The sequence below is a fragment of the Colias philodice genome, chromosome 9 (assembly GCF_061535455.1).
Source record: "Colias philodice isolate Cphi_HAF_F1 chromosome 9, ilColPhil1 Martin Lab GWU primary, whole genome shotgun sequence".
Taxonomy (NCBI): Eukaryota; Metazoa; Arthropoda; class Insecta; order Lepidoptera; family Pieridae; genus Colias; species Colias philodice.
This window is the reverse complement of record NC_143094.1, coordinates 8201676-8223599: the sequence shown is the minus strand read 5'-3', so window position 1 is coordinate 8223599 and position 21924 is coordinate 8201676. Positions and strand designations below refer to the sequence as shown.

The window sequence follows — 21924 nt, the reverse complement described above, 5'->3', positions numbered from 1 at the left end:
AAATTAAAATATATTTTTAAGATTAAGTTTTCTTGACGTAATATAATAACACAAGATTTTAGTTATTCATTAATACGCTCAAGAACTTGTGAGCTTGTGCCATTAAGGTACTTCCCTGAGGTCATTGGTATTCAATGGTCACTCGTTTTGTATTATTTCCGTTCAACACCTGTGGTATTGTTATTTTCACATTTAAACTTATCATACCTACCTACCTATAAAATAATATGCGCTACTGGGTAGGTACTACTCTAATGTATTAGTTAAATTAAAGTATGATTAAATTTGTGTTTTAGAGAGAGAGACATAGTAAACAGTTGATCTATAATTTTATTATTTTTGAATTAGATGAATTTTATAATTATTATATCTATTATGCATTTTAAATATTATTTCCCTGCCACAATAATTAAAATTACTAATTATACTTACCTGCCTTCCTTATTTTTGTGTAGAGCAGCAGGCATTGCGTTTAGAAACTATTAAAATGTAACTTTTGTCACTCTGTTTCATTAAGGCGGGGTTGAAAATATACGAAAGGTTAAACCACGCACCACCGCAAATCATGAAGTTTTATCTATTCAGTAGGAGAAAATCTTTTCTATAGGTACTTAGTAACTTAGCAATGTTTTTAGTAGATCTGAGCCAATACTCTTAATAGGTCAAGCTCAAGGCATACAGTGTAGTAATTAAAAAACTTATGATTGAGTAATGATAATTGCATAATTTTATCTATTAAGTATATTTTTATTATTTTATATTACAAGCTCATATAAAATTGTTTCCTTTACAAAGTCATAATATATATTTCATTCAAATATGTTTCCGTTTTGATTTTAATTAGGTACGTCGGTAAGGCTATAGTATCTATAACGACGTCTAACGTGTTTTATAACATACGTAAAAACGACAGATGAATCATTTAGTGAATAAAGAACATCATTTTATAATGGTTATTTTATTTTTAACCAGTCTCAAAAAGAGGATGTTTTGTTCAACAGTACCAGCATGTTAACATGTAGGTATGCTTCCTATCTATATTTACGTATGAACTTTATACCTATAATGTTTTTATTCGGAAGCTCCTTGTGGGAAATAAAATCGTCAAATGGTTATATTAGGTATCATAAATTAAAAGAATCGGCTGGTAAGTTTTAACTTTTGTAACATTCATACTTGTATACGTAACTAGTACCTATATTATTACTAGTCTGTGTTCATACATTGATTTATATTGATATATAATGACATGCTCATTGTATAACTTTCTGTCATTGATATTTAGTTAACTAGTACGTGCCACTACAAGAATGTAAGGAATGAGAAAAGATTTTTTTCACACTACTCAGGGGTGCTAACCGATTTTAATGAATTTTTTTGTGGATTTTTTTAAAACAATCTCATTCAATTCATTTTGTTCGTGTAGGTGTTTTTAATAATTCCATTTAATGATATGTATCTGTGCATATTTTCATATAGGTCGGTAATAGGAATGTTGTTTATAAAGGATAATAGGAAAAATGAAAGACAATAATATTTTATATTGAGGTGTAAGTTTATTCGCATAACAATGTTTCATACAAATTTCCTCGTTTTGTACACACCTTTTCATCGTTTGTTTTGTAGATATTATCTTTTATAAAAGTTGTCTCTCTAAAATTTTAACATATTCGTCATGTCTGTTCCCTATATCTAATTCTCTTCACCACTGTAGTTAAATTATAAAATAGAGGATTCACTAAGGCAATAGTATTAGGATGAAAGTAATAGTCACTGCGGAAAATAGAAATACGAAACAATATACAAAAATGTGTTTAAACGAACACGGAATGGGCTCTTATCTCGTAATATCAGCCTTCCAGTAACATCCGACGTGACGTGGCACTCTAGAGGACACGCCGTTCCTCTGCGGAGGTGTAACTAGTGCAAGGAGTATCGAAGACAACAAGCAGAGACCAACTGTCGGGAAGCGAGCGCACACAACTGTGGGCCCGCTTCGCACGACCGGATGCGTATACGAAGCTCAATTGTTTATTTTTTCTAATGGACATTGCACGAATCACACTGGTATCAGTGGACTGGCCACGAGGCTGCCAGTTACAATAATTAATAAGAAAAATTCGTTACTAAATAACAACTAAATCACTTTAAAATCAATTCAAAATGTACATTACTCATCTTATCCAAGTAAACAAATCTAATCTGCTACAAAAAATTAGCAAATTTAAATACAAACATCACCTAGTCCGTCTATGTAAAATTAATCACTTAAGTATAAGAAAACACAATAATGGGAGCGAGTCGGACTCGACTCACCCGAGCCTGCTCGCTTGTGATATAGGTTATTATGCTTTCCGGTGTACATTCAACGAATGAAATAGCGAACAATATTGCGTTGACAAAATTAAAACTAAAATTGACTGTACAATTAATATTTTATATGTAAATATTTGTACATATTGCACTCTGAAGTAACAAAAAAATTATTAAGAAAAATCTGTCGAAACAAAGAAATATATACGCAGAACAAAAATATATCCGTAAATACAAATTCAAAGTTAGTTTTTAATCACAATGTTCGTAGCTCGTATATTAATCTAAGTTCCTATGGCTTACAAAGCTTAGAAAAGATAAATACAGAGGTCATTTACAAAAAATATACTTCTACCCAAATAATATAAAAATAACAACAGCCATCTGTACTTTATTAGATGAATAAAATTAAACATATGTCAAACATATGACAATAGAATCTAAAGGTACATATATACAAAGTTTAAATGGACACGAGCGGACTCGTGAGAGCCCGCAGCTAATAGACTGGACGTGCCACGTTTGGTCACCTCACGTTCGCTTCCGATACAAACATGAAAAAGATTAAGAGCATTGGAAGGGAAAGCTTTGCAACAAGTGGAGTGTGGACCTTCAACCGTCGCGCATGCAGTCCGTGCTTCGTCCGTCCCGATCTTTCGTGTGCCGACTCTCCTCATTCCCAGCGATATAAACTTATCATCACACTAATGTTCCATTATCAGCTAAGACACAAATTATATTATGGTATCTCATTACCTATCTCCTGCGAGATTATTACATACTTAATAAATCTATTACAATTTCGAAATTGAATAATATGTATCAAATACGACCGGCTACGCACCGACGGAGTCCGTAACTATGAAGCTATTCGTATGAACCTCTACGCGTCAAATGATGTATAATTACTTATCGAATGGCAGTTATAATTGTCACAAACTCAAGATGCGAAGTATACGTTGTAAGATCCGAGTGCTTACCCTCGCATCCGAGTCATAAGGCATCATATCGTAGCGTAAAGATTAATCGTGAAGGTTCACTCTAAACACTCATAACGACAGAATCGAATAAAAACATCGTTATGACCCAATCATACCAGATCGCACCATGGGTTACGTTTGTAATGGCAGTGTGTGTTGTCAATACGCCCCTATATCAGCAGAGACACCTAAGACACTCCGTGACGTTTGTGCTTTAACATCTATTTAGATTCGCCTACTGCTAGAATAAAATTATAAATATAAGTCGAAAAGATGTCTTTAAAAGCGGACTAGCGCGCGGTCCGCGGTGCTAGCTCGATCGTTTCACGCTGAATTTATACGTATATTAAGAAATGCATTTCCAAAAACCTCAAACATACATATTATGTAAATTTACAGCACACTAAATGGCATGTAAAGAAGACACATTCAACACGCATTACGCACCAAACACAGACTTAAATTTACGTTTAAATTATTATTTATTATGGATGGCGGGTGTCGGCGAGCCGGTGACAATGTTACAATGAGACCACGACTGCTTGTGAGCTAAGTGTTCGAGTTGACACAGTCGACGAAGGCTTGAAGATTGACACTGCACAACGATTACTATCATTTATTATTAAAAACTTGCTGTAACGACTATACGGAAAATTGCCCAGCAGTGAATTGAGAACACGCTTAGTTTATGATTTAACAACGCTTATGGGTAATTGAGATCGATTAATTTAGTTCTATATACTATGATATCCATTCTCAACAATGTAGGTACACGAGTACAGGTAACGCGAAATAAGGCATTTCGTATGTGATTAAAAATTGGCAGTTCTCTTTTATTGTATACGCCAATAGGTAATAATTTACTGTCGATTTATTATAATATGGACTTTTTCGATACATCTTATAGTATTTGTAGGAGTAAGATTTGGCTTTAAATATTGCGTGAGGCAATATTGCGTGCATGTTTCCTATCCACATTTACAATAAATACTATACCAATATTGTTCCCATTTAATAAGCTCGGCCAAATTGTTATCCAACGCAATAGAGCTAAATCAGCTGCCATTTTCTTTATAAATTATATTCTAAACATACTCATAATAATTAATTTAAAGTTAGAAACAAATTTTTAACACAATAGGCTATTTGACAAGGTTTTGAAAACTGTCTCAAATTATTAAGATACCTTTATAGAGCACACAAAACACATGTTTCTTAATTTTTTGTAGTTATTCATTGAGAAAATGGAAAATAAAAACATGATATTCAAATACGCCGCCAAAACACAATTTTGAAGAATATGGCGTCTCGCGACCATGGTGACGTCACAGCGGCGTAAACATCAACTTGCTCCTAGTACTTATTGTTCGTTTTTGTTTTAATTATAGTATAATTAAGTTAATCTGTTTAAAAACCAGAAAATGAGTTCTTATAGGTGGTGTAGTTCCTGGATGCAGAAATAAACCCCTGACAAACTATTAATATGTGCTCCAAAAGATATAAAAATGCGTAGAAAGTGGTTGCAGTTAGCTCGCAGAAATCCAAGTGATATTAGATACTTATATCAATTATTAAAACAGTTATATTTTTTTGTGAAGACCACTTCGATGTAAGTATGGTGTTGAATACCTAGTAGGCAGTTTATTTTATTTGCAATACATAGTATCAATCGTCTCATTACTTACCTGCTTGAGGTAAGATAATGATATATATATAAATTGATGATGACGTGTTTGTATTGATATTGAAAATAATCAATACAAACACGTCAATCCTATAAACTGGATGGCTGAAATGAAAAATAAAGGACTTAATCTAAAAAATGTATACTTCATAATTATTGTGCTATTGTGATTCATGTTTGTAGGTACAATTAACTAAAAAGGTAATGAATGACGATTGAAATATTAACTTACGTAGCTGTTTTCACATTTCTCAATTGAGGAGCGTAAAAATCTTGGTTGTTTTTAAAGAACATGCCAACCATTATAGCACAGTATTACAATATTATTTCCTAATTATAGCGTCCACTTTAGGTAGATTTCTACTGTCTGCTTTTTCGAAATTAGGTTCCATGACAAACAAAAATAACACATATAGAACAAAACTGATTACAGACACCTTGAATCACAAGAAATAAGTTACACAAGAAACAAAACCAAAAGCGAAATTCAGCAACGACGTGAGTAAACGTTGGGATCACTTGTTATTTACGCCGCTGTGACGTCATGGCAGATGCAGCCAATCATGGATGTTTTCGGTCACGTGGTCATTTTAAAAAATATGATGTTTTTTCTCGACGATTTATAAATAAATAAGTTATTATTTATATCATTTATTAATTTAAATCGCTTCAAAAACCTTATATATATATGGATTACACAAAAAAGTAATTTATTTTTTATACTGTCAAATAGCCTATTAACGAAATTAAATAATAAAATTAGTGTTTTAGGGGCCGTCATATATTATCTAAACCTCATTCATCTACAACAGCTGCCAAACAAAATGCACGCAAGATTGCCTAATAATATTTATTTTGTATATCGGATAGAAAATACAAATGAACAGATCGCCAAACCTCGCTCCGTTGTATAAATTAATGTGACACGAGAAGTCTATTTTTAAATGAATTAAATTTATTGCTTAGGCGATTTGTGGTATCGATATCTATAGGTACGTGACTGGTATCGTTAGTACCCTCGGCGTCGGCCTGTTAAGCGATATATCAAATGGTTAGGTCGTACCGGAGTAGACTATCGGTAATCTAAAAGTAACATTGACTCAGTGCAGTGTGATCTGTAAAAACGTATCACCCAGAAATCACTTATCTAACTATTTATACAGGCGAGAAATTGGTGATGCTTTTATGAAAGCTACCGACGACAGTAGAATCTATATGTAATAAGACACACTTATATCAGCCTACATAAGATATCTCAACACTTTATAAATGTAATCACAGCAATAAATTATAATTATTCGTAAAATGGGACACGGGCACAGGACAATGGAACATGAATCGGAACTAAAATCGACAGGACACGATAACACGTGACATAAACTATATATAAACAAACACAGTCGAAAATGATCAACAACGTCCGCCGACGGAGGGCGCCAGCTTCGCGGAACGTCACGGCGAACGACTACAAATATATATCAATCGAAAAGGTCAATCGACGCACCGTCAATTTTGGTAAATAAACATAACTATCAACTTTTTTTACTTCCAATAGAAACATCTCTTCATATATTACTTTTTTATCTATAACTCTCATAGCGTACGTACGTATGTTCGTATTTCACGAGGCGTACTCGAAGTCTTATCACACAGTCGCATCCGAGTGACCAACTCGGTATCCAGTCGTAACCAAATAAAAACGGGGCGCGGCGCGGCCGAAACGAGGGCCGTCGTTCGGGCCGCCGCCGCGCGCCAACCATCAACACTAAATATATACTCCGAACGTCCAACAGCACATATATTCACTAATCTCTTACGCAGCGTCCGTGCACTTCACTAAAACTAGCCAGTCTATAGCGTTCTCTCCTGGGGGCTGTGCGCTCGCGGCGCGCGCTAGAGGTCGGCGGGGCGGTCGAGCACGGGCGGCGGCTGCGCGCTCGACACGTCCGCCACGTCCCAGATCTCCTCCAGGAACGGCGGCAGCTTGCGGTTCTTGAGCTTCAGCGAGATGCACATGTTGGAGTTCTGCATGCCGAGCGTGCGCACCTCGGACAGGATGGACAGGATGCGCCCGAACAGCACGGCGCAGCGCGGCGACGCGCTCAGCTGGTTCACGATGTACATGCGCAGCGTCGTCAGGTAGTACCGCTGGATCTCCTCCACCAGCTGCGGCTGCTCCAGCCCGGGCCGGTCTGCAATCAAACCGACATTGTGCTCAACTTGTGCAACACTCTACACCAGCCCCAGTTATTAGTCATCATTCATTATAGTACCTTCGATCCCAGGTTCAAAATTTTAACAGATTTTATTTCAAATTCAAACTATCGCAAAAGGCACCCTGGTAATCAATAACCCGATGACATAAATGCTGATATTCCACACACTAATACCAACTCACCTGAGAATATAATAATAGCAGTGAGGAGGGCGTAGTGCACGTTGTCCAGGGACATGGCGTACATGCAGCGGCAGAAGTGCAGCAGGTCCTCTATGACGTAGGACATGCCGGCCTTGCGGTAGTTGTCGCGGGTGTAGGCCTCGTTGTTCGCGAACAGTATGCTGTCGGACGTCGCGTCGTACCGCCGGGCCACTCGCAACATCATCACTTCGCTTGAACATGCCTGGAAGATCGAATACAGATTAGTTATATCTGTAGAATTTGATATGGGATCTTGTTTTGTAGGGGGTGGTTGACATGAACTTCTCGCATTAATAATAACTATGATAATCTATGTACAATTTCAATAGGTACTACTTATTCACATTACTTGGGCTTGGCTAAGATGGCATTATAAAAATAAGTTGTATAAGTTCCACTGACATCGAAATAAAAAAGTTTGTAAAAATATTTTACCATCTCAGTTAATCCAAGGAATATTTAATAATTAGGATTCGTTTGTTTTAAATAACTTTGGTACTTTGAATTTAAATGTATGGTATGATCGCTTCACATGAATATAATCTTTCAATATCTATTTAAAAATAAATACAGGATTGACCGATATGCGTGAAACGTCAATACAATCTCTATAAATATGAGTCATATCAAAAATGCTACTGAGCTGTACTGCACTATGATAAAATAATATTATGTGATAACTTTGATGGTTTATTCAATATTTAATATTTTTTATAAAATTTCAGTAATTTTGAATGATTATTTCATCTATGATATTTTGAATTTATTAGAGAGTAGGTACTGTAACAATGTATCATAGTTTAATTGCAGAAATATAATAACTTCAATATTATTCATTTACGTGCGTATATAAAAAAAAATGGTCACAACATGGGTATCTTTTATAATGGCCCAACGTAAAGAATATATTGCAGGTATTTAGATAAATAACGTCTCGGGAGATTTGATATGGAACTGGTAACTGATCCTTTTCTTATTGGTTCACAGCATCTCTATATTTAGAAATGTTACCTGCATCAACCTCTTTTGCATTTGTGTTAATTAAATGCAGATTTTTCTCAAGGATTCGCAAAATTCTGAATTGCAAATAAATCGATGTAGTCTTTTTGTACCATTGAAATGGCATTCTTGATCGATCAATGGGTGTTTTTGCCTTCTAAAGTAATAAATTTTAAAATAAAAGTTTATATTTTTTTAGTGCTCCAGAAATGTTACGTATGAAAAATGATAATGTTTCGAGACAAAAAATGCATTTTCCTCTGTATCAACTTAATGACCATTTATTATCAGGTTGTTTGAATAAAAACAATAGCGGGGCCGTAAATTCTTATTTTTTGTATTTATTTGATGTTATATACCTTTAGCAGTGTGATTTGATCAGGTTGCGATATTTTCCCGAAGCCGGGCAGGCCTTTAGCGAACTCCACAATGAGCTGCACGGTCAGGATCGTCATCTCGGTAATTTGACGGAACGCTACGTCCGTGTCTCCATCCTCGTCTTCTGCCTGTTGCCAAGTCTGCAATTGTTATTCATACTTAGGGTGCTGAAGATCTGTTCTTCATCACGTTTATTATAAAATAGCTTTGAATAATATTCCAATTATAGTAAATAATAAATTTGTGTACAAGCGCATCATTTTTACGTCAGTCTGTCTTGTATACTTGTATAATCAACTAATTGGAGATGCTTTTGTTTCCAATTAATGCTTTATTCAATCGTTTTTATAGATTTGAGATCCGTTACTCATCTACAAAGGGAGGACTTCATTACTATTACTTGTTATTAAAAATCCAAGAGACTAATGAGGCTCAATGAAAGGGAATCCTCATTATATTACGTGTATATAGTATATACCTGAGTTACCCTTTTGAGGTCTTCTTCGGAAGGTTGTTCGTAGCCGTCCTGGTACCACACGAGCCTGGCGATGAGGAACTGCTGGTTGGCCGTCAGCGGCGGTATGTTCTTCAACCTGTTCTGTTCCAGCAGTTTCTCAGATAGGAACCGCGGGACCACTTCGTGCTGCAAACATTCCAGCTTCACATAGGAAACGACACATGTTAATATCTCGTCTATATAATAATGATCGTCACGAACATTGTTTATGTACGAGTTTTATACGAAGGAAAACAAGCACGCGAGCCGTAAAATGCTCAGTCCGTAGCGTCTAGAAACTTCCCGATAAGGAAAGCATGTGTGTTTATTGACAAATGTGTGTGTTTTCCATTGCTTAGTAAAATATAAAACGTAAAGATTACTTATGTTATGGCTTTTTTATGTCTCTTTTATGGGAACTGGTTGTTTACGGGGTTTATGACAATATTAATGAAATCGAGTTTCTAAATATTTAAATACTTCTATATTAAAATTCGAGCATGGTTATACTTACAATTCTGGCTGCATCGGGCGGCGGTGGATCGCACTGCATGATGGGCGGCATGTGATCGTCCACTGTGGTCGTGCTCACTGGTAGCTTGTCCTTCTCCCTCTGGGCTTTCTTCTCTTTCCTCTTCAGCGCGCACTGGGGCTCGGGCACCACGCACTCGGGCCTCATGCCGACCGCTAGGCACTTCTTTAACCGACACTCCTGACATTTTCTCCGCATGTACATATCCATTTCGCACGCATGCCCAAACTTGCATATGTACACTGCGTTTTTGGTGACACTCCGCCTGAAGAACCCTGGAAAAAATAATAAGCATTTAATACGCACGTAAAAAATGCATATCTAGCTCGACTAAATCACCTTTGTTCATCAGTTTTATCTGAAAAGGTTGTCTGAAAGGCAATGGTCAGTGACAGCTCAATAGGACACAGTAAGTAAACAAAATAGATAACGTCAAATGTTTTGTATATGCACGTAATAGTGATGGGCGAGGTAGTCAACGTGTCTTATATTGCGTTGTTGATTTACGCAGTTCAACAAAATATTAAAAGCGAAACTTTATTTGTGAATTTTATGACCACTACTATAATTTTACTAAATACCTAGCAAGCGATTTTCTTCCTTGTATGTTATGTCGTCTGCATAAGGCATCATCGATGAATCAGCTTAGCAGTAGACTGCTCACAGACAGCCATTGTAGTCTGTTTGGAGTGCGCTAAAATGCGTATATACCCCTAATGGCGCAGACGCAGAGTACAATGCATCAATTTCATAATGAATAGGGTCACTTGTAATCAGTATTTGGCCAAGGTTACTAGGTAACAATGTAAGCAAACAATTTAGTTACTCAAAGGTTGATCGTGATCCTAAATACTAGGAAATCCATAAATGGTAACTAAGATACTTACCTTTACAACCTTCACATGTGAGTGCATTGTAATGATATCCGGAGGCTCTGTCGCCGCATACAAGACATAATTCTTCTTGTTGACGAGGCGCGGGGCCTTTCTTTTGTCGCCTCGCCTCTCCATCTGTGCTGCAGCCGTTCACACTTGATGCTGGAGAGAGTTCCTCGCGCCCTGTAACAAATAACATCTAGTATAAATACTCTGTCCAACGTTTGAGGACCTCACATAAATGTAATCTTAATTGAGCCTTTGAAAGCGTGAAGATATAAGATATGTATGCAACTGCGCAATAAATGATTGGGATCGGGTGGCCCAACGGCGCCGAGTGTCGAGCATCTAAAATCGGACGCTATAAAATTTGCATATATTTTCACGAACCATTTGTTGCATTGGCGGGCGACTGAAGTTCGTTTGTGTTATAAAAAACATCATGAAATTTCTTCGTCTAGATGTTTTGGATCAAAACTGACAAGTAATTTTGGGTAGTGTACGTTTCCTGTCTATACAAAAGGTGGATGGAGTTACCGTCCGCATACTAATGTTGTTGGCACGACGTTTCGTAAGTTATTTTAATACGAACGACTGACATGTTTGAAGATAATGCCCTCAAAATATAAGAAATAATACAATTACAACACACTTCACTGTGAATTAAATAATGAGTTCGTGGCAAGTGCAACAATAATAAAAAAAACAAGATTTCATATCCAGTTTTAGCGATTCCTACTAAGTACATAAATATATAGCTCAAAACAAGTAACCAAACAAGTTTTTCGGATGGAAAGGCAATTAAATAAGCCGTAAAGTGGCACCATTTAAGAGCAGCGCACATCCTTAAAATCTCGTATATTATCATACTGGCTATTTGAAGTGCGTTAGTGAACAGTGGATTCAATCCTTTGAAATAAAGTTTTTGCTTTGAATACCTCCATTATAACGTAGCCGCAGGTCGGTGGCCTTAGCGCGTACCTGCGTTGCGCAACCGACCGAAATACTGGTGCCAAAAAACTAGTTCGGCGGTTCCACGTGGGATCTAATGGTGTCGGAGGCCACGCTCATATCAGTCGCCGCTTACTCGCCTTTCACGAAAATAAACAAGTATCCAACTATTCTAAGCTATTTTTCGCGATATTGCGAATATATCTCAGGGAGATCAGAATAACGCATACGTTGGCACGGTTTCCAAAAAACCTATAGAACACTGTATTTTTGCATTTCTACAATACCTATTGCCCCGGCGTGATACGCAGAGCGTAGAGGAATTTTTATTTGCTGGGTACAAAATTATTTAATAGTAGTTTTATTTACAAAGTATATTTTATTTAATGGTACATATTTATTTTCTTACATTTTATGATTTTAAAGCGAAGGTAAACTACAGTTGTTTATATTCCTCTGCTGTTAATGAAACGAGGTCAACAATCATTTCATAATCAAGTAAAAATTGTTTTTTATTACACTTTTGGCATTGAAAAACAAATAAAAGTAAAACAATTCCATTTTTTAAAATGGCCGGTATACTCTGAAAGCCACTATGGAACATAACAGTTTGTAAATGTAAGGAACGTAGAAAGTTTTAAAATAGATAACCTTTTTAAAAAATTTTGGGAGCGAGCAGTAAGAGGATAAACGTAAGCATAGATAGTGATGCAATGACATATCTGATAAGCGGTGAAAGTGGCCGCGTTCGAACCGAGTAACCAACTGATGCGACCGTAAAACCCGCAGCCAATTATCTCACTTATGTAATAGAAAACCTTCTGCGTGTGATCATCTAACTTTTATATAAATGTGTATAGTATATGATACATTTATCTTATAGCTAATATTGGTTATTGGTATGGTGATTAATACATATCTATCTGTTTAAGATTAGATATGTATTAACTTTCAAAATAGTTTGTTTTGGTAAATAGTCATTAAAAATTATAATGAGTTTGAGAATATTATTACGATCACAATTGAAAAATGCATTTGTGATCTATTAGACAAGATATAAGCAATGAGTAATAACTAATAACGTAATCCACTGCTGAACGAGCCGCTAATAACTGACAACTAGGCACAACAATTCAGCTGCAAAGCTGATGCTCATGAAAAAGAAAGCCAATCAAAAGTTGAATGCACGGATGACCGAGTCAGTGTGTTATGTTATTACGTCCCAGCTGTTCAGTGTTCAGTCATCAGTGTGCGCCGGCGCATAGGAAGGTCTAGTTCGTGGCGGGCCGGCGCGCGTCGGGCGGGCTCGGGCGCGAGAGCGGGACGGCGCGAGGAGACAAGTGGGGCGCGAGCGTCGACCGGGGGCAGCGTGCGGCCTTGACTCTTGCCGCCTCCCCCCGCTCGCTACCACCGCCCGCCTTGCCACATTATATTTTATGATAGCATCAGAACTCGAAGCTCGCGATTCTCTACTAATAATAACTCGTTTTTCCTCTCACGCGATTCGACTTTTTCATTCTTTTAGATTTCATGCCTTTGATGCAGATAATACCTAACATGGCAGATCCTTCGAGTGAATTTATCTGTTACATTTTACATTCGACTTCCAGTGACTGCCAGATTATTGAAGTTGATGTAGGCAGCACAATCTCAAATTTTCAGTAAACGATTACATCGATGTCGATCTCTATGTACATAAAAATGCAATATCAAGTTAATTATTTACGCGCACAGAAAGTAACAATTATAAGAAGTTAGTTTATTACACCTAAAACATAAGTAGTATGAAAAAACTGTTATATAATATATAATTATACATAGACCAGTTATTCAAGCCAAATAATTTTTTTTGATGGCGTAACCATGAAAATGCAAATTAACACAAATAACATAATAGTTTATAGTCCATTCACTGTTGGTAACCATAGCAAGTAAATTTTCTCTAGCAATATTTTTTTATATTTTAATTTTTAAACTCTTTAGCCCACTATTATTTAAGTGAATAGGTTTATTTCATATTTTAATGAACTCGTGAGAAAATTACTGTCATAATAGAACATAGAACGGTAAATGATCATTTCGGAAAATGATTAATTATAAATACTGCTAATTCAAGAAATAATACAGAGGAATAGTAAAAATGACGTATAATTACGCCATTTTTGGTTCAAAATTATTATTTTAATTTTGCAAACTGGTTTTAATTTTTGTTACCCATTCCTCAATAAACAACAGTTACTACGCGAGAAAATTGTGTTCAATTTAAATTTGAGCTAGCTACAAGTACATTCTACCATAGTAGGGCACATTGTGAAATTCGCACATGACGGTACATTTAAATAGTGAAAATGTGATTCCACCAAAGTAGTGACGATTGAACAATACTTAACTTTCACTGTGACCTGAGAATCAGGCAACGCAATCATTTCGCAGGCGGACCGCGTAAGCGCCTACTAGCTAGTGAAAGTTACCCAAACTTAGGTATTGCACAAGCCTACTACACGTCATTGAAATTCGGGTACGGCGAAAGTGAGCGCAACGCGTCGCGCCTAATAATGTAAGACGCTATAAAACATTCCCTTACCAGTTACCAGACGATGCTAATTAGCCGCCGATGGAAATTGGTTAGTATCTGCGCTTCAATTAATCGATAGACGCTCGTGACAAAAACTGCATTATAAAAAACCCACACGTGATCGATGCATCGGTTGGGCGGAGATCGACTTATAATGTTACTTTCTACAATACTTTCTAGCAAGAGATGTGGGCCGGTGCCGGCGCAACTGGAGCGATCGGTTTCTCCACGCGCCGGGAAAATTGGATTGAAATAGAAATCGCGCGGTGAAAATCGCCATTTCACGTCACACGCTAATGTGGAAACTAAGATGATTATGTTTTCATTCTCTCGATAAATGCTGTTCGAGTTTCATTTGCAACGTGTTCAGCTTCATCGAGATAAATCAGAGAGGAGGATATAATTCACTGTCAAATCTCCTTGCCGTATGACGTATCTGCAGTTGTTCTAGAAGTTCTATTGGTTATAGGACTGCAGGATTTGATGTTTTTATGTGTGAAATAATAGTTAAATTTAGAATCAGGAAATGAGGATGCGCTTAGGGCGGCCCGTACTAGATCAGACGCCTAACACGTGGAAGTGTTTACATCCGCTATCCGCTTGCTAACGTCATCCGGACTGAAGCATCCGGGCCGATAAATGCTGCCAAATATAGTCTTATGTTTACAGCCCCTTGTAGTAGGTACAAGGTTCGAAGAATTGTGTTATATTAAACATGAGGTCGTAAACAACGAGCGTCCATTAAAACCACAAAATAGAGAGTAGTTGTAAACCTCAGTACATAGATGCACGCATACGAGATAGGTGTGTAATGGATACGCGTCAGCTCCCTATGTATATTGATAGGAGGTGCTTGGATTACATCAAGCCTCTCTCTTCCCACAGTGTTAAACGGTTACTCACGCTTTTTTGTCTCTGTCTATTCCCCAATTTAGTACCGACTAGCGACTACTGCACCCACGCTAGCGGGCCTTTTTGAGTAAACATGGGAATGGGTAAGTAAATAGAAAAGGGAGAGATATAATTAGAATTAATGCCGCATCGTTTCCCCACGTACACGTAACCTCCGGCTACACATTCGGTGAACGTTTTGTTTCATAAAATTGTACGCCGCGGTAATTTGTGTCATATCAGTACGGTTAGCCTTGTCACACTTGTCCTGGTAGTTCTGACCTCGCGGCTACAGCGAAAACAGCCGTCGACATCTGTCTACATCCTTGACATCTCAAAGCGCCCTTTAATCCCGTTTATCATACTGTTTCTACCAATTTACTATTATTCATAACCGCAATCGTTATTTATTAACCTCGTTCTATGAAATTGTTATACAGTTTATAGAAAACTGGGTCAAGGCACGTTATGTGACGTCAAAAACTTATCGCCGTAGAGCAATCGTCATAAAGGGCTAATTAAGACCGGCGACCAATTGGGTCAACGACTCTTTGTTAGTTTGATAAAGTATTTTATAATTAATGGAGACACTAGGTCGGTATGGATTTCCAACAGATGCCACGTGTTACATGTTCAGAAAATCCTATCGTAAGAGTTTAATTTTAATATTTGTTTATGAAGGCAGTGTTTCTGTCGTCTATTTTCCTTGTCTTAGATAACGGACGAGTATACACACAACGTACGTTTAAACAAAATATTTAGCTTTTTTGGGTCATTAACATTGTATCACAGGACAGGATTAACCTCAAGGAGGAAAACAGTATGGTTGAAAGTAGGTCGAGTGTCTGTTGTCGTGGAAACCGGGCTGAAATAACATTTAATGTGGCTCGATTATGACAGATTTTGCGTATTAAATCATCAAATAATATTATTCTATCCATATTGTTTACGAACAACCATTGTTTTGGTTTATCATTCATAAAGTGTAAAGTCATATTATTATTTAAATGCCATCCGGGAAGATTTAAGGTCAGTGACCGTATATCATACGCGATAAGTAACGCTACGAAAACCGTCGCCTGACAAAGAATTTTTGTTTTTCCACGAATTGTGACGACAAATAACATTTAATGATTAGATTATGATTATTATTCGTGATTCTTAAGTTTATCAGCCTGACATTGACCGTTATTTGTTTAAATTTCTACAGAATATTTGAAATGTATGGATTATATTTATTACCGGTTCAGGCAAAAGAATTACCGGTAATAAGTGTTGGTAATGCACGCAAACTTCAGGTATAGCACGTCTTTGAAATTGAAATTTTATCGAAGAAGTAAATCGGTATAATATAAATTCTCGAAAAAGAAAAAGAAAAGGCATGGAATAAAACTCAAATATTAAAATAAAACATCGAAGCGGTCACACCGGCAGGGCCTCTTTGCTGCATGACCAGATCTTTGTAACGAGCAAAAACTACAGACAACAACTGAACAACATCGAAACAAAAAAACAGACATGAATGTTCACTTCGATACAAGTAAATTGATTTCTGCAAGTCATAGATCAAACGATTCGATCACAGCACAGCAAAAGAATAGCAATACGATTGTGTAATGCGAAGTATTTTGAGAGGTATTAAACAATTAAGTGGGCCGCATTATATCAAGGTGTGTTTACGTGGATACGATGTGACAGAAATAAGCGTCTGATGGCACATCTCGTGAACTGTGTCATGGGCTCGGCCCACGCTCGTCGGAAGGTCGCCCGCCCTCTACAACTTTATTTTATGCCGTTCTGGCTGACACTTCATTCATCAATACAATCATATTACATGGAACTGCTAAAAAATGAATAAGTTTATATAATATTTAACATCTCAAAATGAACGCACTCTAATTACGATTTAGGATGTCAGTGTGTGTGCTTTTGTTCAATGTACGTGTTGGCGGTTAACATTAATCCGTGTTGTCAGTATGATGGATGAGGCGGCGGTGACAATGCGGGAACGCACAGTTCTCCCTCGCCCATCCTTTCATACATTCTTTTTGTACGACACTGTTAGCTGTAAGTGTACCCTAATCACCCGCTCACCGAATAAACGAGCCGCAACGTATCACAAGATTTCATACCCCGTTACTCTGCCGACACAGCAAAACTTCCCAACGTTACAATGATCTTACTTCTTACTCCTCACGTTCACAATTTAATTTTCTGACGAACTCCGAAGAGCTAACTGAATTGATTTTCAATTCTTTTCTCACGTTTGGTGCTGATTCAACTTTCATGACTCTACTATTTGCTTAGTTAGGAGACTTTCTTGGTTCTAGTGTTAAATATGTTTTCAGATTTACGCTATTCCGATTTCTACTTGATTTTGAATTAATATTTCCAGCATTTTGAAACAAAAATCTATCGAAATTATGTAACGTACTATAAATTTACACATTTTATATGGAACTCCGATCTATAAATGGGTTATAGGCAGCGTTAGTGAAACATTGTTAGTACATATTTTGTACTCCGTCGTTAGATTCCTTTACCGCGCTGATTTTAGAATTGAGGCAAAGTTTTTACAATATTTCATTGCTCCATACGTCAAATTCCGAGGCGCGAGCATAATGGTAGCTCTAAAGTGAGTAGCGATGTACACCGTTCTGGCCAAGCATCGGTGTATTTTCACAGTCTGTGTGAAGACAAGCGAGAGCAATAGCATTCCACTGGCGCGGCTGACCGGTTCCCAAGAGCAGGCTGTTTACGGCTGGACCAGATATAAATAGATATGCTGCAACATCCATCTCCTTTATGTTTTACTTTTTACAACAATATAAAATATACCGAATGACTTTCGAGAGAGAATGACTAAGAGAGCTCTTTATATGATAATCAATAGCAGTATTGGAATGTACTCACAAATTATAATTTATTAGCAAATTGGGCTCCGTCTCGAAGGATGCGAAGATAATAACAGAGATAGTAGACAATAGAATGATGGATAGCTGCAGGACGATGTTCACGAGCACCGCCGCCATTAATTTAGATACATATCTCGACATTGTTAGAATAATGTACGCAAGTTATTCGCCGCCGACAGCTATAGAAATAGCGATAAAATCTCAAACTTGTTGAATATTGCAGTATGTTACATATATACAGTCACTTTCACTCGAAAGACAAGTCTCTATCATTACGTTAATCAGTGTTAATGTCAATTACGCTTCTGTAATGTGTGCAAAAGTTGCAGAAACGAACGCACAATCCGCCGTACATTCTTCTAGGAATATCTTCATAAACACTGAAGTGTTGCGTAACGTAACACGTGGAGTTAAGAACATTGACCCCGGAATGTGACGCTGATAGCGTTTCACTATCACGCACCTCGACACAAGATAAAAATTAAGGCATGATAACAATATTCGGCGTACCCTTAGAGGCTTAGAAATTATCGAGCGAGTATATGCACAGGTACGAGCGTCAGTCACGGCGGCCTTGCCCAATCATCTTTACATTCTGTATTCCTAGAGTCACCTAGATAAGTTCGTTGCATAAACGACCTCGTAATGTCAAAGCGGGTCATTGTCGCGTTTCGCGAGCGACGTTCACCGCGCCGCGGCCCGGCCGCCGGTTCCCTCCGCTCGGGTGCAGGTTAGATGAATTATATCGATTGAACCGAGTCTCCTTCGACGTGTCTGTGACCCCGATGTAAATAACCTAAGGCGGTAGTACTATAAACAACTGACGCTGTTTGCGTCAATCGCTGGTAGAGCCCGGGCTCGCGGCTATACAATATACATCGCTATACCATTGATGTTTTCGACTACAGTGCGTCTATTTTGGGTGCACACATCAAACAACGGGGAAGTCAAGTTAACGTTAAAATGAAACGAAATTTTATGTGCATACTCGAAGCTCGTTGTTTACATAGAGTGCCGAGATTTAATAGAGTCACTGTCCCTCGAACAGTACATAATATGTACCAGTACTCTATTTATGTGTATCTACGCTCTTGTATATTTTGATTTGATATTATTAAAAATATAAAAATGTAGAAATAAACTAGTAGCATGAACAATAAGTACTATAAGTTTATAGATACTAAATAAGGTGACCTATATGATAAGATTACTTCAATAGCTCGACTGCACACAAAGCATGCATGTTGTGTCAATGTGTGAATTAGTCGGCGAGCTCGCCGTACAATGACATTGTCGACCTTGACTACCGCCTCGTATATCAAGCACTCACACATCGACAGAAGGAATGTATTCGTCACGAATATATTTAAAGATTTCGAAGCTAGCAAACATAGTTCGACCGCGTTGTAACGTTCGAAGTTCATACCGTGACTGAAAACATTGAAGGTGCTACGCAACTCGTTCGTGTAATAGCTGAATTTGGGGCCATCTGTGTTCGTATGATATACAGCAGTTCAACACACGATAAGGTGAATGCCAACGCGCCATGCAGCGATGCACAACGATCAAGGCCAGGCGAACTAAATTATCAATCTGTTTTAAATGCATTGAACTAAAATCACACAATTACACTGACTCTATTTTGTTCGTTACACAAATGCGTATAATATATTTAATTAAATATAACGAGTAAGTATATGAATGTAAAGAATTATAAGCATTATATTCTTGAATGTAATAACTAAGATAACACACTGTATGGTAATTAATCCACTGCTATAGAAATAAATGGTCTAGTCAATGTTTTAATCAAGTGTTTAAATTCTAGACATATTTTATATCAAAATATGTATCAACTTCAAAATAAAAGTCCCGCTAAATTGTGATTTATTCGAGTATTTAAATTTTTAATGAATACGAAATAATGAAAAGTCACGGACAATAAGTTGAGAATTCTTGTTGACGGAACATTTTTGCCAAATATTTTCTTTGATCTTTAATGAATGTTTGCTTCATTACCACGTCTGTAGAGTAGGAAGATGTTTTAAAACATGAGATAAAATCACAAGGTGACGCTGTTCATGATGATTTATGGAGTGCGTGATAAAGTTTTATATTTTGATTGGTGTGTAAATTGAAATATTTTAACGACTCGCAAACTATCGTGCGATGGATAAATAATAAAAAATCAGTATGAATAATTCAGGAGCACTTTGAATTCTGACATTTGTTAATTGAAATATTTTAGACTTTTATCCGCCCGTTCCGTTTTATTTTACGTAAAACAAGGCTTATAAAAGCAATACCACCCACTGGAAACATGTTCTGGGATACATTCCCCAGCTTAAGATCTCAGGACACAATAAAGTGTAAGGACATTTGTGTGGGGGTAGCAACAATGTAGATACAGGAGTTAATATAATACATTTCTTATATAATATAGACATTCATATTAAATCCAGACAAAGTCGTTTCGAATCAAGACCTATTCAACTTGTACTCATGAAAAGATTGCTTCGTAATTTAGTATCAAATTATTGCCTAGAAAATGAAATTCTTAGAATGACTGGTATTAATACTATTTTCAGAAAGTCCTTGGATTGAAATGTCGGCCTAAAATTATCAGTTATCTTTTATAATTTTTACACTAACATTGTTGTGGGCGAGGCTAAATGAATAAAGCTTTATTATATATCGATGTACACCGGGAAGTACGTGAGCTGCCTCTGCTATATTGTTCAGGTAGGTGTATTTCCTTTTCGATTGTTCTTTCCTAGTGACATAATTCACGTTCATAACATATTGTGTGAATATGCCTTGCTTAATTTAATTTAATCGAATTGAAATGTTATAAAAAATACATATATTTGAAATGTACCTACATCGAATTATAAGAGGCAAAAACCAAAGCTGTCAATCGAATGGTTTTTCCACCTGTATATCAATCATATGTATGTTGCTTTGAAAGTTGGATTTATTGCAAAATGTCGGCAAATTGATAACATAAATTTTGGATTTAATGTTATCTTAAACTAGATTCAAAGGAAATACGCCTATTAATCAAAGTATAATTTCGTCAGACATGTAATTTATAACTAACCAAGCGGTAACAGGTTTGTCTTGTCCCGACAATACGTGCGACTTCCAATAAAAGGAACCGGTCAACACTTTATATGATCACAATATCCTTAGCGTAGTTGTGTTTAGCAATGAGATACTCAATATCTTTACTACATTAGCCATGTCATGATTATTGGACTCAGATCAAAGATTTGATTTTGGGCATAACGTTACTAATAACAAAGCCCGCTTTGTGAATGTAAGCGCTCTTGAGCAATGTAACAGATACTCACGAAGAGATAAATAAAACCATTATAAGACGTGCACGGAAATCGTCGTGCTTTTTTGCTTTTAGTTAGACTACGTATCGAGTTTAAAAGCAAAAATTCGAAGAATAATCAAAACCTCATTACGCGGGCACAATCTGAATCACATAAGTTTTGTGAGAAGTTCGTGACGCGGATTCAAGTCACGTCACAAGCTGGTAAGCAAATAAATTTGAAGAACAAATAATTTTCTGTGAAAAACATTTAGATTTTTTCTTCGCGGAGAGCAAATGACAGAACGACAGCATGAGTTACAGGGGAAAATACGTGTAGTTGTAGATTTTTACGTGATTCATACATAAATTAACAGAAAGTTGTTAGAGCAGAGATTGACGATTATCACGATTCTATCTGTTTTTGTTAGAAGAAATTGAAACCCCAGTGATTCCTATCAAGATAGAGGCATCTCACAGTTACGAAGACTGGCTCGAGGGAGATAATAGAACTAACAAGCGACGCGATGGCAGCGCGCGCGCAGCCGAGCGAGACGAGCGCTCGACCGCACATCCGCCGAAGCCTTCCTAGACCAT

General features: G+C 36.9%; 1 protein-coding gene across 10 annotated transcripts in view; it reads right to left on the bottom strand.

Annotated features, from left to right (window-relative positions):
* Window positions 1-5717: 5717 nt before the first annotated feature.
* EcR (Ecdysone receptor) overlaps window positions 5718-21924 on the bottom strand; it is a 126081-nt gene continuing 109874 nt past the window's right edge. For 2 of the 10 annotated variants that reach the window (XM_089698630.1, XM_089698622.1), the window contains 6 exons: window positions 10689-10859; window positions 9784-10076; window positions 9261-9431; window positions 8755-8913; window positions 7376-7598; window positions 5718-7169 (listed from right to left, as the gene is read on the bottom strand). In XM_089698630.1, coding sequence (XP_089554756.1) covers window positions 6871-7169; window positions 7376-7598; window positions 8755-8913; window positions 9261-9431; window positions 9784-10076; window positions 10689-10859 — 1316 coding nt within the window. In that variant the 3' untranslated portion in view covers window positions 5718-6870. Of the gene's footprint in view, window positions 7170-7375; window positions 7599-8754; window positions 8914-9251; window positions 9432-9783; window positions 10077-10688; window positions 10860-21924 lie in introns of all 10 variants that reach the window. The other 8 variants (XM_089698628.1, XM_089698624.1, XM_089698629.1 and 5 more) reach the window with 5 other exon arrangements.